Raw genomic sequence first — 13,102 nt, forward strand, 5'->3', positions numbered from 1 at the left:
TTACTTGGATTTTCTGTGACAGGAATCTCAGACCCTGATGACTCTTATGGTTATGAGTCATATGTGCAAGTTCTGATGTGCATGTTACCAATGTATTATAGAAAACAAACTGCAATCAGTGAAATACACTGCAATAAAGTGGGTAAGCAAGATATGTGCCACAGTATTTTCTGTCACATACTGTTTTGATTAGCGTTGTCCGAGCAGTTGACATGAAATCAAACTTGTTTGACACAACAGAGAACAGAGACAACAATGACTACATGCTTTCCTATCTGGGCTCATATCTTATGAATCTGTGATGCTGTACATGCTGTTGCTTGCGCGTATGTACAAAGTAGCATATTCATGATTATGCATACATATTCACACATCCTCACTTTTTTGAGAAAGTATGGGACCTTATAGAATGGATATGTTACCTGTGCATGTCTGGCATGTTGTTATAAAAGCTAAGACATATCCGTGAACAACAACAAAATAAAGTCTTGGGGGCAATCTTTTTGTTTTTTCAACAGGTGTCCTAACATTGATAATGTCTCAGAACTGACTTACATTTTTTCTTTCTCTCAGTCCCACTCTTAGCCACAAAAATTTGGTTCAACATGAAAATGAAAAAAAAAAAAAATCATGCCCCCTTAATCAATTAATATGTCACAACGAAGACAAACTTATCTGTTATTCTATACAATGTAAATATGACATAACTCTGTGTCATTATGGTACACTGAATGTCTGGCTTTATTTTATTATTTTTTTATTTTTTTTTAAGTCACAATAATCTTGATAACATATTTGTCTAAAGGCAAGAGAAGTAGGTAACGCAATACTGTCATATACTTACACAAAGCAAACATGCACGTAAAGAATTATTAAAATTCGGCTCCATGCTTTAGTTTAAGGAGCGTTTGAGGTTTTATTATTTTTCTTAATCCTCTTCCATGTATACATAATGATTTACCAAAAGCTGCTGATTCACTACCTAATGGGGCTTCTCATTTATGATTTATGATTAACAGTGCAAAAACACATACAGTACCAAAGCTACAGGTCAAATGAATAAGGTAAACACATGCTGTAGCTGTATCTTCTCACAATACAGAACTCTTCAAAAGCTGTAAATGTTCTTACAGGGTAAACATTTTTGACTGGTGGTTTCAGCTGTTTCACATTTAAACATGATCTCCAAATCTCATGGGAGGCCTGCAAATTCTACCAGATCTGGTATTTTGAAAGACACTTGTGTCTTTAATTTTGTGTTGTTTTCATTTTTCATTTTTGTTGTTGATTTTGTGTATATGACTTTGTTGTTTTGTCACAACGGTGTGTGGTGGGTGGTGAGGAAGTTGCACCTCTTCTCTTTCCTTGTCATTTGATTGTGATTTGCAGATTCTGGGGCACTGCCCTTTTGAGGTCTATCCTGTTTCCTCCTCAGGAGTAGTCCCAGATCCACCGAAGTCATATGTGACCGTGTATCACAAAACCAATTTTAATTTTTGTGTTGTTTTTCATTTTTTCATTTTTTGTTGTTTGATTTTTGTGTATATGACTTTGTTGTTTTTGTCACAACGGTGTGTGGGTGGGTGGTGAGGAAGTTGCACCTCTTCTCTTTCCTTGTCATTTGATTGTGATTGCAGATTCTGGGGCACTGCCCTTTTGAGGTCTATCCTGTTTCCTCCTCAGGAGTAGTCCAGATCCACCGAAGTCATATGTGACCGTGTATCACAAAACCAACAAAAAGTCGCACCCCTTGATTTTATGGAGGACTCAAAAAAGATGAAACATGTCAATCAAGTCAATTTTGAGTTTTCTGTATCTTCTGACAGAACTATTCTTCTACATCATTTGTAACTTTGGGATCATAATATAAATGGGAAAGTGGGTTTTCAGCAGTTTTTCTACAACCCTTTTTTGGTATAGAGTAGTGTCATCAGGTATGTCTTCGGGGCCCTTTTGATTTCTTTAAAATCCCTTCACACTCTCACTTTCAACTCTAATAACTTTTAAAAGGAAAATGCTACTGCTTTGAAAAGTGGCATTAATCATTGACAGAATGTGTTGCTAGGGCAAGCTCCAGCTTAATTTGATAATCTCTTCATTGCTCTTGCTACAGTGATTTATATCTTCTTCTTTTTTTCTTTTTTTTTTTTGGTCCCATTCATCGTACAGCTAGCACGGCTCTGTAAAAATTTAAAGTGCTTGAATATATCCTGTACTTCAGAGCCTCTTTTCTCAGTTCACACTTTTCCAGAGTATGTGCTTTCTTTCCAAGATTTAGGCAGGTTAGGAGAGTTCATTTGAATTGAGTTATACATCAATTTAAAGTTAGAGTCTGCTCTTTCAGAATCTGCCCTTAACTAACTATGTCAGGTGACATTTTATTAGTTTGTGGTGCAGGGTCACATATATGATCTTTCGTCCAGTCGCCACTGGACGATTGCCTGTTGCCATACTGTGGTGCCTGCATGTATGGCTTGAGGCGCACAGTGTCCCCCTCCTCCAAGACTGGTAGGTTCTTACCATACTGATTGTAGTAACCAATCTGCTTCCTTTGTTCGGTCTTTATTTGTTTTTTTCTTCTGCACCTCATGGTTTCAAGAGATTTGATGTAGTGGGCAGGAGCATTCTAGTTTTCCTTCCACTCAGTCTCTGCGCCGGGCTACTGTCTATACCTTGGTGTGGGGTATTTTGAAGCTCTAACATCACCAAGTAGGCATCGCCTCTTGACTGTAATGTTTTTGTGAGCACCCTCTTCACAGCTTTGACTGCATCTTCCCTTTACCATTTGCATGGCTGTGTTTTGGGGAGGTTGTGATGTGATGGAAGTGCCATCTCTTGGAGAATTTTGCGAAATCGTCGCATGAGTATTATGGTCTGTTGTCACTGATTACAATACTTGGGATGCCATATCAGGCGAAGTGGCTCTTCAGTTCTTGAGGACTGTCCTGTTGCTGAGGTCATACTGTCTGTTGATTTCCAGAAGTTGGAAAGGTAGTTGACGGTAACAAGATAATGCTTCTTGTTCAACTCGAAGAAGTCTGTTCCCACTTTCTCCCATGGTCGATTTGGATGTCACGTGGTATCAAAGATCAAAGTTTCCTTTGGATTTTGTTGCTCCCACATGCGACAGGTTTAACATGTCTGGAGGGTCTAGGGTAATTACCCCTTGGGCAATTACCCCGGACCCTTCCCAAGGCCCTCATCCCAATCCTAATCCTAAACCTAATCCTAACCCTAACACAAACTCCTGACCCTAAACCTAACCCTAACCCTAATCTGTACTCTAACCCTGCCACTAACCAGTATTTAGCCAGGGGGTAGTTACCCTGATAAGTGTCTGGATGTGCTGTTTTACATCAGCGTTCATCCCTGGCCAGTAGATATGAGTTCCCTACCCCATCTGAGGATTCCTTCAATCCCAAGGTGAGATGCATGAAGGGTTTTCTTCATTTCCTTGTGGAGGGTGATTGGAATGACTACTCTCTCCCTTCTGAATAGTAGTCCATCTTGCACACTCAGCTCATCACAAATGTTGAAGTATGGCTTGGCCACTCTTGGTATGTTTCTGTATGTTCCGGCTACCAGTTGTGATTTACATACCTGCTTGACGACTTGCAGTACTCATCAATTTTGGTGTGTGTTTGCAGTTGTTTTACCCTCTCCTCTCCCATGCTCAGGGTTTCAACAGCATTCACATCACCAAATTCTATGCCGCTTGCATCTGTGGGAAGGTAGGCTCTTGACAGCATATCAGCCAGATGCATGTCCTGTCCTTTCACCTATATGATGTCGATGTCACAGTGTAGCAACCTCATCAGCATTCCTTGCAGGCGTCTTGGTGCCTTGTAAAGAGGTTTCTTGAAAATCAACTGTAGAGGTTTATGGTCACTCTCTGCTATGACCCTCTGTCCGAAAGTATACCTGTGGAAGCGTTGGAGAGCAAAACATATGGCAAGTGCCTCCTCAATCTAAGCGTATCTCTGATCAGTTGGTGTGAGAGCACAGCTAGCATAGCATAATGGCTGTCCTGCTTAACTTGCATCACACTGAATGGTCAAGGGCTCGTTTGGAGTATAGTAAGCAAGTACTGGTGTCGTGAGTGTACAAGGCAAAAACAGTAATATAGTATGCACTAAAGAACTAAAACTGCACACAAAAATACATTAATAGGACCAGGTAAAACAAATGTGTCAGCAGATGTACACAAATTTCCTAAAAATTATACGGGATTTGAACAAGAATTAACAATGGATTGATACATGTACATCAAACTAAAGAAAAAACTCTAAATGTTCTGACCCAAAAATGAATATCACCTGCATTGGACATTGCGTTGTACTTTGATTGAGACAAGGACAAAGCAATGGATATTGTTTAAACAGTTATATTGTCAAAACTCAACTTTTCCTTGGCCGATTTTCAAAATTTTTGTATCTATTGAGAGCTGAATTCATAGACTAGTGTGTCCCAAGAGTGTATGTTGTCTGTGTGCCTGCATGAAGAATGTAGATCCCGTATACATGTCCCTGTGAACACACACAACTCTACTTGACTATGTTCCCAACAAGAGAGGGCCAAATCAGCACAGCACCATGAGGAATGAACATCAAACACCAGAAATAGTGATCTGACTGACCTCATTATGCTAGAGGTCATTTACTTTAATATTCGTTAAGGTAACTGATCCCTAATAATCCCATGCTGAGTGATAGGGGAAAACCCTCGGGGCAGAGTGCCCACTCCTTTTCTTCTCACCTCCCTGGTGTCAAGTTCAAGGTCAAGTTCAAATGCTCAAAATTTCACAATTTTTCCCCAAAACTATGCAATGCCTAAAGATATTTTCTTGAAACTTAGTGTATGCATGTATTACCCAATAGAGGTTCTCTAGAGAAAGTTCAGGCCATGAGATCAAAGGTGAACGGTCGAGTATGAATGTTAAAATTTCTTTTTTTTCCTCCATAATTCAAATGGTTCAAGGTATCTTCATGAAACTTAGTACATACGCATGTACTGAATGGCAGTTATTATCTCAGGGATTTGGGGTCATTGGGTCAAAGGTCAATGGTCAAGGTCAACTCTCAAACTGTCACTATTTCCCCCATATCTATGGAATGCCTAAAGGATTTTTCATAAAACTTAGGGTATGCATGTATTACCCATTAGAGATTCTCTGGGAAAGTTGTTTGCCTGAAGGTCAAAGGTCAAGTGAATATGCTGAATAACACTTCTCTGTGTCATGGAAGCGGCTCAAGGTGTCATCATGAAACTTAGTACTTATTTATGCATGTACTGCACTTGACTGTGATTTCCTTGGGAACTTTAGTGTCATATGGTCAAAGGTCAAGTGTCAAAGGCCAGGTTAAAATGCTAAAAGTTTACAATTTAATACTGAAATTACACTTTTTATGCCTCCGCCACGAAGTGGTGCTGGAGGCATTATGTTTTCGGGTTGTCCGTCCGTACGTCCGTCCGCTTTCATTTACGCGATAACTTGAGTAATATCGACTGGAATTTTACCAAACTTAATCCAAGTATAAAGTATGATGGGGCAATTACTTGATTAGATTTTAGGTGAAATCGGCCTAAGGCCAAAGGTCAAGGTCAAATCATGAAATTGTATCCGTTTACGCGATAACTCAAGACTGGATGGAGCAAACTTCACCAAACTTTGTCAGATGATGTGTGATGGGACAATTACTTGACAGAGGTCAAAGGTCAAAGATCAAGGTCAAATCCTAAAATATATCTGTTTACGTGATAACTCAAAACTGGATGAAGCAGCTTTCACCAAACTTGGTCCAAGGATGATATATGATGGGGCAATTAGTTGAGTAGATTTAAGTGACATTGGCAAGAGGTCAAAGGTCAAAAGGTCAAGGTCAAATGCTAAAAATGTTGCTATTTCCCCCATATCTATGCAATGCCTGAAGGTATTTTCTTGAAACTTAGTGTAGACATGTATTGCTGCGTAAAGATTCTCCAGAGAGAGTTTCATGTCATAAGGTCAAAGGTCAAAAGGTCAAAGGTTAGGTGAAAATGTTGCAATATCACTTTTCTCGCAAATGGTTCAATGTATCTTCATGGAACTTGGTACATACGCATGTACTGACTGGCAGGGATTATCTAGGGAATTTAGGGGTCATGGGTCAATAGTCAGGGGGTCAAAGGTCAAGGTCAACTCAAAATTTTACTATTTCCCTCATATACTAGTATATGCAATGCTTGCATTATTAGTTTTAAAACTTAATATATACATGCATTACCTAATGGAGATTCTCTGGGAAATTTCCAACCAGAAGGTCAAAGGTTAAGGATCAAAGGCCAGCTTTAAATGCCCCCAAAAAAATATTTGTACTGTAATTACACTCTTTCTTCATACCTTGAAAATTACTCAATGCATAAACTTATAATCGTGTAATTATTGCAAGGTGCTACAATCATTGTATATTCTTTTCATCCTACATAGTTTTACGCACCTGATTTTCTGTTACCAAAAAAGAAGAAGTGATGTTTATATGTTCTTGTCGAAAAATGAAATAAAACATTGAATTGAATTGAATAGAAGGGTCGGTCAGAAGTCAAGTAAAAATTCTCCATTCCCCAAATATGTGTACCTGCACTCTCAGACAATAACAGGCTTTCAAGTGGCCCTACTTTTCCTACTTTTTCCTACTTTTTTACTGCTGTCCCTACTTTTCCTACTTTTTTGCTCAAAATCCTGCTTTTTCCTACTTTTTCCTACTTTTTTGGTGAAAAACCCCACAAAAAAAAAGATGTGCAAGGCTACTTGAATTATTCAGAAATGAGTAGACTCTAGTTGCAGATTCTTACTGGTGGGGAGAGCCTCTTCAGCACGAAAGAGGGATAACACACACCAATCAACCACAAGACTGCTGCCAGCCTCAGCTTTTGCTCCTGTGCAGATGTGATTGATCCCACTGATATTGCAGCCTAGGACTTGGAGCAGCGCTCAACCAGCTCTCATCATCGCTCAAAATTACCACGCTCTCCCAGGAGCAAAAGTGAGGCTGAGGCAGCAGGGTTGTGAGTACAAATTAAGATTTACATGTAACATCAAGAGTTCTGGTGAGTATCGACGAAAACTACTCCAAAAAGCCTGCATATGTCCTGACTTATTCCTACTTGTTTTTTCTTTAATGCCGTACTTTTTCCTTCTTTAAGTCCTACTTTTTCCTACTTTTTTAGAGATTTCGTTCCTACTTTATTCCTACTTTTTTACGTTATCCCACTTGAAAGCCTGCAATTATAGCAAACCCAGTTCTAAGAAAGTGAACATTCAAGATATTTCTGACAAACCTGTCATTTCAGTATTTTGCCAGTTATGTGAGACTGTCATCACACATTGTGAAGACATTGTACTATACACTTGTTGGGAGAATCATGCATTATGGCAGAGGCATCAGTCGCCATAGCGACATTTCTAGTTCTCTATACATTGGAGATTACTTAATAATAAACTTACAAAAGGGTCAGAGGTCAAGTAGAAATCCTCAGATTCCCAGATTATACCTGCTCTCTTAACTGTGACAATATAGCTATTGATCCAATGAAACCTAGTTCAAGGAGAGTGAACACTGAACACATTTGTTACAAATGTGTCATTTAATATTTTGCCAGTTATGTAAAATTGTCATCACACATTGTCAGACTTACTATAGACCTATTGGGAGAATAATGCATTATGGCGGAGGCATATTAGTTGCCATAGCGACATTTCTAGTTTTTGTCTGTTTTTGGTAAGATACATAGGGAGAACTACGTCATGTATGTGTACACTAGTGATGCTACAATAGCATGACCATGACATATGTGACCCGCTACAACAAAAGGATCCGAAAGTCGGGGTGGACAATTTTCTGAAAATGGCATGACATTATTCTCTTACTCTTCTACTTTAATTTCGTATATAGCACAACTTATAAAAGTATGCGGTTGCAGAGATATCGATGATTTTGTTAGCGCATGTCAAGTGGTTGTGAAAATCAGAGTTTCGAGAAAAACGCCTTCAAAGTTTTCTTTCCGACGCTATCATGATAAAGGGGAGGCGAGACAGTTTTCACCGCTTGACAATAGAAGGTATGCTCCTAGCAACCTCCTCGATGTTCATTCAAGCTTAGCACCAGCAGTCTACGCACAACCAATCAGTAGTCAGGATGCCACGCTTTGACCGATAAGATCACTCCCTCGTTGCTAGAGGCGGAGTTCTAGCTGCGGCGCTAAAGCCAAATCTTCAGACACGTTTCTGTTGCGTTGAAAATCGGAAAATCATGGCCCAGAAAAACGCTGATTTCTTACCTTTCCTTTGATCATTTAGCTTTGAAATTTCGGCAGATGATAGACAAAACATAAGACTACAAAATTATGCCAAAAACAGAAATCCGATTGTTTTGACAGATTTTGATGATCTGACTTTTGTTGCAGTGGGTCACATATATTCTTACAGTTGATTTTATTGTAATATGGCATTGTCATATCCCAATATATGTCAATATTCATCTTTACTTTATGTTTCTCATATTTTATTGCATTTGCCCAATTCTCATGTTTCATATGTATAATTTATCCATATGATGACATTGAAATGTGGTCTTGTTACTTACAGAACAAAATATCGTCACCAACCAGTTCGACCAGCCACTTCGGGAACTCCTCCTTTTTGCCATCCTCCAGAACAGGCATGACATGGCCCGCCTCTTCTGGGAGGAGGGGAGGGAATCCATTGCCTCGGCGCTCACAGCTAGCAAGATTCTTAAAGCAATGGCTGACAAGGAAGATGACTCTGACCAGAGTGAGAGCATGATGAAACACGCAGAGTAAGTCAAGTATCGGTTTTGAGCAGGTCAATACTGACATTTGAGTTGACATTGATTTGCAAAAAAAGAAAAAATATATATATATATATGGGAAAGTACAAGGATGGTGACTGATGTGAAAATGTTACAGCATTTAATTCACAGAATTGTTATAATGTCACCATACCTTCAAAAACTGTATTTTCTGAGGGGCACATTGCAGATATGTTCAAATCATTTGTGTATTACATACAGTAAATAGGCCCTACATATGATGACTACAGTCAAGGCTCAACACTCGTTTTGTAGGGGATTCGCCATTCAGGCAACCCAAATGATAGAATTTCATTTTCTGGTGGCATGAAAGACGAAAGAAAAAGAAAAAGTATAAAAGATAACAAAACAAACCATCATGATAATCATCTGAAATTTGGCAGGTATGATAAAGTGCTTCAAATACTTTGTACTAGGAGTGAGAAATAAGAAAGAAAAGCATTACAAATGTTATGATTTACTGTGACAGTAACATTATTATAAACCATGATGGTTATGTGAAAATTGGTGCAGTGTATGTATCATAAAGGACTTCAAATACCACATGCACTAAGTCTAACATATTCAGTGGTGAGATTGAGGCATAAATACATTTTTTCCATGATACCATATTTTCATGAAATGATCATATTGAATCTAAATTTATTAGATAAAATCTGGCCATGAGAAAAAATAGTTTTGACATAAAATAGACAGAGTTTGGCCAAGAAAACTCGCTGCAGTCTGGCAAATCTTGTTGCAGCTAGCTGAAATACATGCAGTTATCAAGCACTAAGCTGCAAATTCTCCCCATTCTGGATGAGAAAAAAAGAAACATATTATAACAGTATACACATTCACAAATTTGTGATGGGTCAATCGGTCAACCAAAACATATAATTTCTTAAAGTTAACTCTTAATGTGCCAGGCCCCAAACCCCTAACGTGCCAGAGGTTTTTACCTAATGCCAGAACGTTTCGAAACTGGACTGACAATGAAATTTAAAACCAACCGCCATATCTCTGAAAATATTGACTGTTTTGAATTGAGTTCTACACAACATATATAAAAAAATTATTGTTCTTCCGTGTCATGCAGTCAGTTTGTCATAATATCTATCTGAACCTGAAATATTGCAGAAAGAATTGATACATCAAAAAAATTATTAGGAATTTTTGTGTAGTGTAGAACAAAAGAGTCAGTCGTGTTTTTTCTTCAATAGAACGCTCCCTTGACTCTGTGAGAAAGTTTTAGAGCATCATCTCCTCTTTCAAATGATAACAACATTTAGGGGCAGTGATTTTCCGTTTCAAAAAATTGCCTTTTCCGTTTCAGAAAATCATGAATTCCGTTTCAACATGGTGAAAAAACGGAAATTCCGTTTTCCCATATGAATTATACATGCAAAAAATGCAAATTCCGTTTACATGTATTTGCATGCAAAAATGAACAAAAATTAAATGATTGCTATTTGAAATTTGTGTACCTGTGTAATCGTGTATACATTCATACATGTTATGCATAGTGTATACCTGATGATTTCCAACCTCTGTACCACACACCCATGAAGACAAATGAAATGAAACATCAGTATTACAATTTATTTATTTCGACTGTCAAAACATGCACAGGGCTCTCACTTACCTTTTTTCCTTGGTTGCCAGCCGGGCAACCTATAGAGCTTTTTAGGTTGCCAAATGGCGGTTTAGGTTGCCACAGTGATAATGTTCGAAGAGTATTGCATAATGCGTAAATCTGCAAGGTCAATTATGGCGATGATAAAGAGGGCTGTTTACACTGCTGTTTACACAACTGTTTACACTGCTGTCTACAAATTAGAAAAAAATATACAAAGTGATATAAGTCTCTGAGTCTCAACTAGTGACTTATGCTAGTCAAGTGTTTTTATTCCTTTAGAAGCTGCAAACAGAATACATGATAATCAGTTAAATAAGCAGTGTTGATAAAAACTTCAGCACTAAAAGAACGATCAATCTACCTAAATCTTTCTTCAGTCAATACATTGTAATCCAGTTAATCATGCCGTGGGACAGTACATATTTGTGTATCACTATCAAAGCCTGGCCTGCAGTATCAACAACTATCATTATGTCCTCTTTCTTGACTTGCTAGTCAAGTGATTTACAGTGTACTACTGTCTAGTCAAGTCCTGTTATTCCTTCAGAAGGTCTAAACAGATAAAAGATTTCAGCACTAAAGGAACAATCAATTTATCTTTCTTCAGTCAATAATCCAGACAAGAAACTAGCACTCATTTCACTCTGATCTTTCCCGATTCTGGCCTCGGTCCCCACCCCCCCCCCCCCCCCCCCCACCCCCCCCCCCCCAAAAAAAAAAAACCGAGGAAAACACACACAACATTGCAACACAACAAAAACCTCTCCCTACACCTTCCCGATTTCCGTGTTTCTGTCAGGTGAAACGACATGTTCAAATACAAGAATAAAACAACAGTAGATATTGATTGAAACTCAACACCCATTCATGCCAGCCAGGCCAGGCTGCCATGTAACTTCAAAGCACATTCCGACAGCTGGCTGGTTGGCAGAAGAATTTGCGCGCGCGTGTCAATTTCTCGACTGGAGAGAGGGCCTGGGAACAGCCCCTTTCCCTGTTCATCTCATCTCCAACACCCCAGACAGTTCATGACCTCCAAGAATGCGCCAGTACGCGCGGTTTCTTCTGTTGATTGGTCTCTCTCTCTCTCCACCCCACCCAGTCTGGCATGGCACCTTGGCATCGTGGGATTTTTCTTTTTTCTGCGTGAACTTGGAGTTCACTCTTATACTCTCCTGAATCATGCATTGTGCGCTGTGCTCTACATAACACACGACACATACTATGTGGAGCAGGCAGGCATATTAGCAAGTCACCACTCCACTCACCTGCTGACAGCTTACCGCGAGCAGAAAACAGTTAGACAGTTAGACAGTTTCTTCTGTTGCCGCTACTTTTACTGCCAAAATACTGGCTTTATCATCACACATTATTCAGCGAGACACACATTGTGTTTTGGAATATAAATGGACTTTCTTCTATGGTTATGATTGTTGGTGTTGGATTGAGTAAGTGTTCGACAGTTATTGAAATCCAGACATCGCTAGATCTAACGCCGTTAGACATCGCTAGAACTTGCAACTAACACAACTTGGCTTAGAAACTCAGTTTCCGCAATCTGTGAATATCGTGGACATGTAATAATGATTAATTCACAGCTTCTGTTGGATTTATTTTTACTTTTATGTGTTTTATTTTGTTGAAAAGTGATTTTCCGTGATTTTCCGTGTGGAATATTTTTTCCGTTTCAAAAGGCCGTTTCCGCGTTTTCCGTCCATTTTCCGCGATCGCGGAAAATCACTGTCCCTAAACATTGTCTTCTAGAATTGTATGATTCCAAAGATACTAGCAGTTTATTTTGTCTTAGCAATGTCTCTCTGTGCCTCAGTAATTCATTCCCAAATCTGAGTCCTTTAGTCCCAGATCCTGTATTTCAAACTAAAGTAATTGTCCCGGGCCCTTGAAGAGTGTCTTTTGTCCACTCGAGAAGGAAGAACCTACTAATCCTTCTTTTGTCTAAGCGGACTGCAGGTGTGTGTGGGGGGTACTCTATTGAAATCGGTAGGCCTTTGCGCGCAATTCCTATGCTAGCGTGGGGACGATTAGTGACGTTCACCAAACAAAAGGATGAAAGACTTGACCAACGAACGAAAGCTGACTCTCTTTGAGGGACAAAATCAAAGCAGCTTCCCGCAGGACAGCAGCCAAGCGGAACAATGCGAGTGGAACCACATAGACAATACACGCGGATTCAATGGCATACACACGCGTGGTTTACCAATGAGACTTTTGATCCATACACATCTCGCAGAGGGTGCGCTCGCTGCGGATTTTCCCAACGCGAAAAAAATACATGTAGCTGAAAAATCATGTTTTTACTCAAAATTTTCCAATGTAAGCATCCTCATATTTTTGGTGGAAACAATGGCTACACTAATAAGCTACCAGTACATATCATAGGCAGTTTCTTTGTGTAACACATTACGGTACCACAATAACTTAAATGATCAATGCTTTTCTCGCTCTTCTTAGTCGCCGATTGGTGACCATGGCACGTCAGGACTAAGGTCGCTGTTCGGCGACCATGGCACGTTAAGAGTTAAAGAGTGGTTGCCGGACATCTATTCCTGGGCCATCAATAATATCGAGTCATGCTATAGCCATGTGTGTAGTTTGT

At 39.3% G+C, this 13,102-nt stretch overlaps 1 protein-coding gene across 1 annotated transcript in view; it reads left to right on the top strand.

The window, feature by feature from the left end:
* LOC139721313 (transient receptor potential cation channel subfamily M member-like 2) overlaps positions 1–13,102 on the top strand; it is a 433,859-nt gene that overhangs the window by 197,499 nt on the left and 223,258 nt on the right. Inside the window, exon 15 of the mRNA XM_071632667.1 lies at positions 8,624–8,834. Within this exon, the coding sequence (XP_071488768.1) occupies positions 8,624–8,834 (211 nt within the window). The remainder of the gene's footprint in view (positions 1–8,623; positions 8,835–13,102) is intronic.

This window comes from Diadema antillarum, unplaced genomic scaffold (assembly GCF_040938485.1).
Source record: "Diadema antillarum isolate AM-2024a unplaced genomic scaffold, OU_Dant_1.0 scf00000001, whole genome shotgun sequence".
Lineage (NCBI taxonomy): Eukaryota > Metazoa > Echinodermata > Echinoidea > Diadematoida > Diadematidae > Diadema > Diadema antillarum.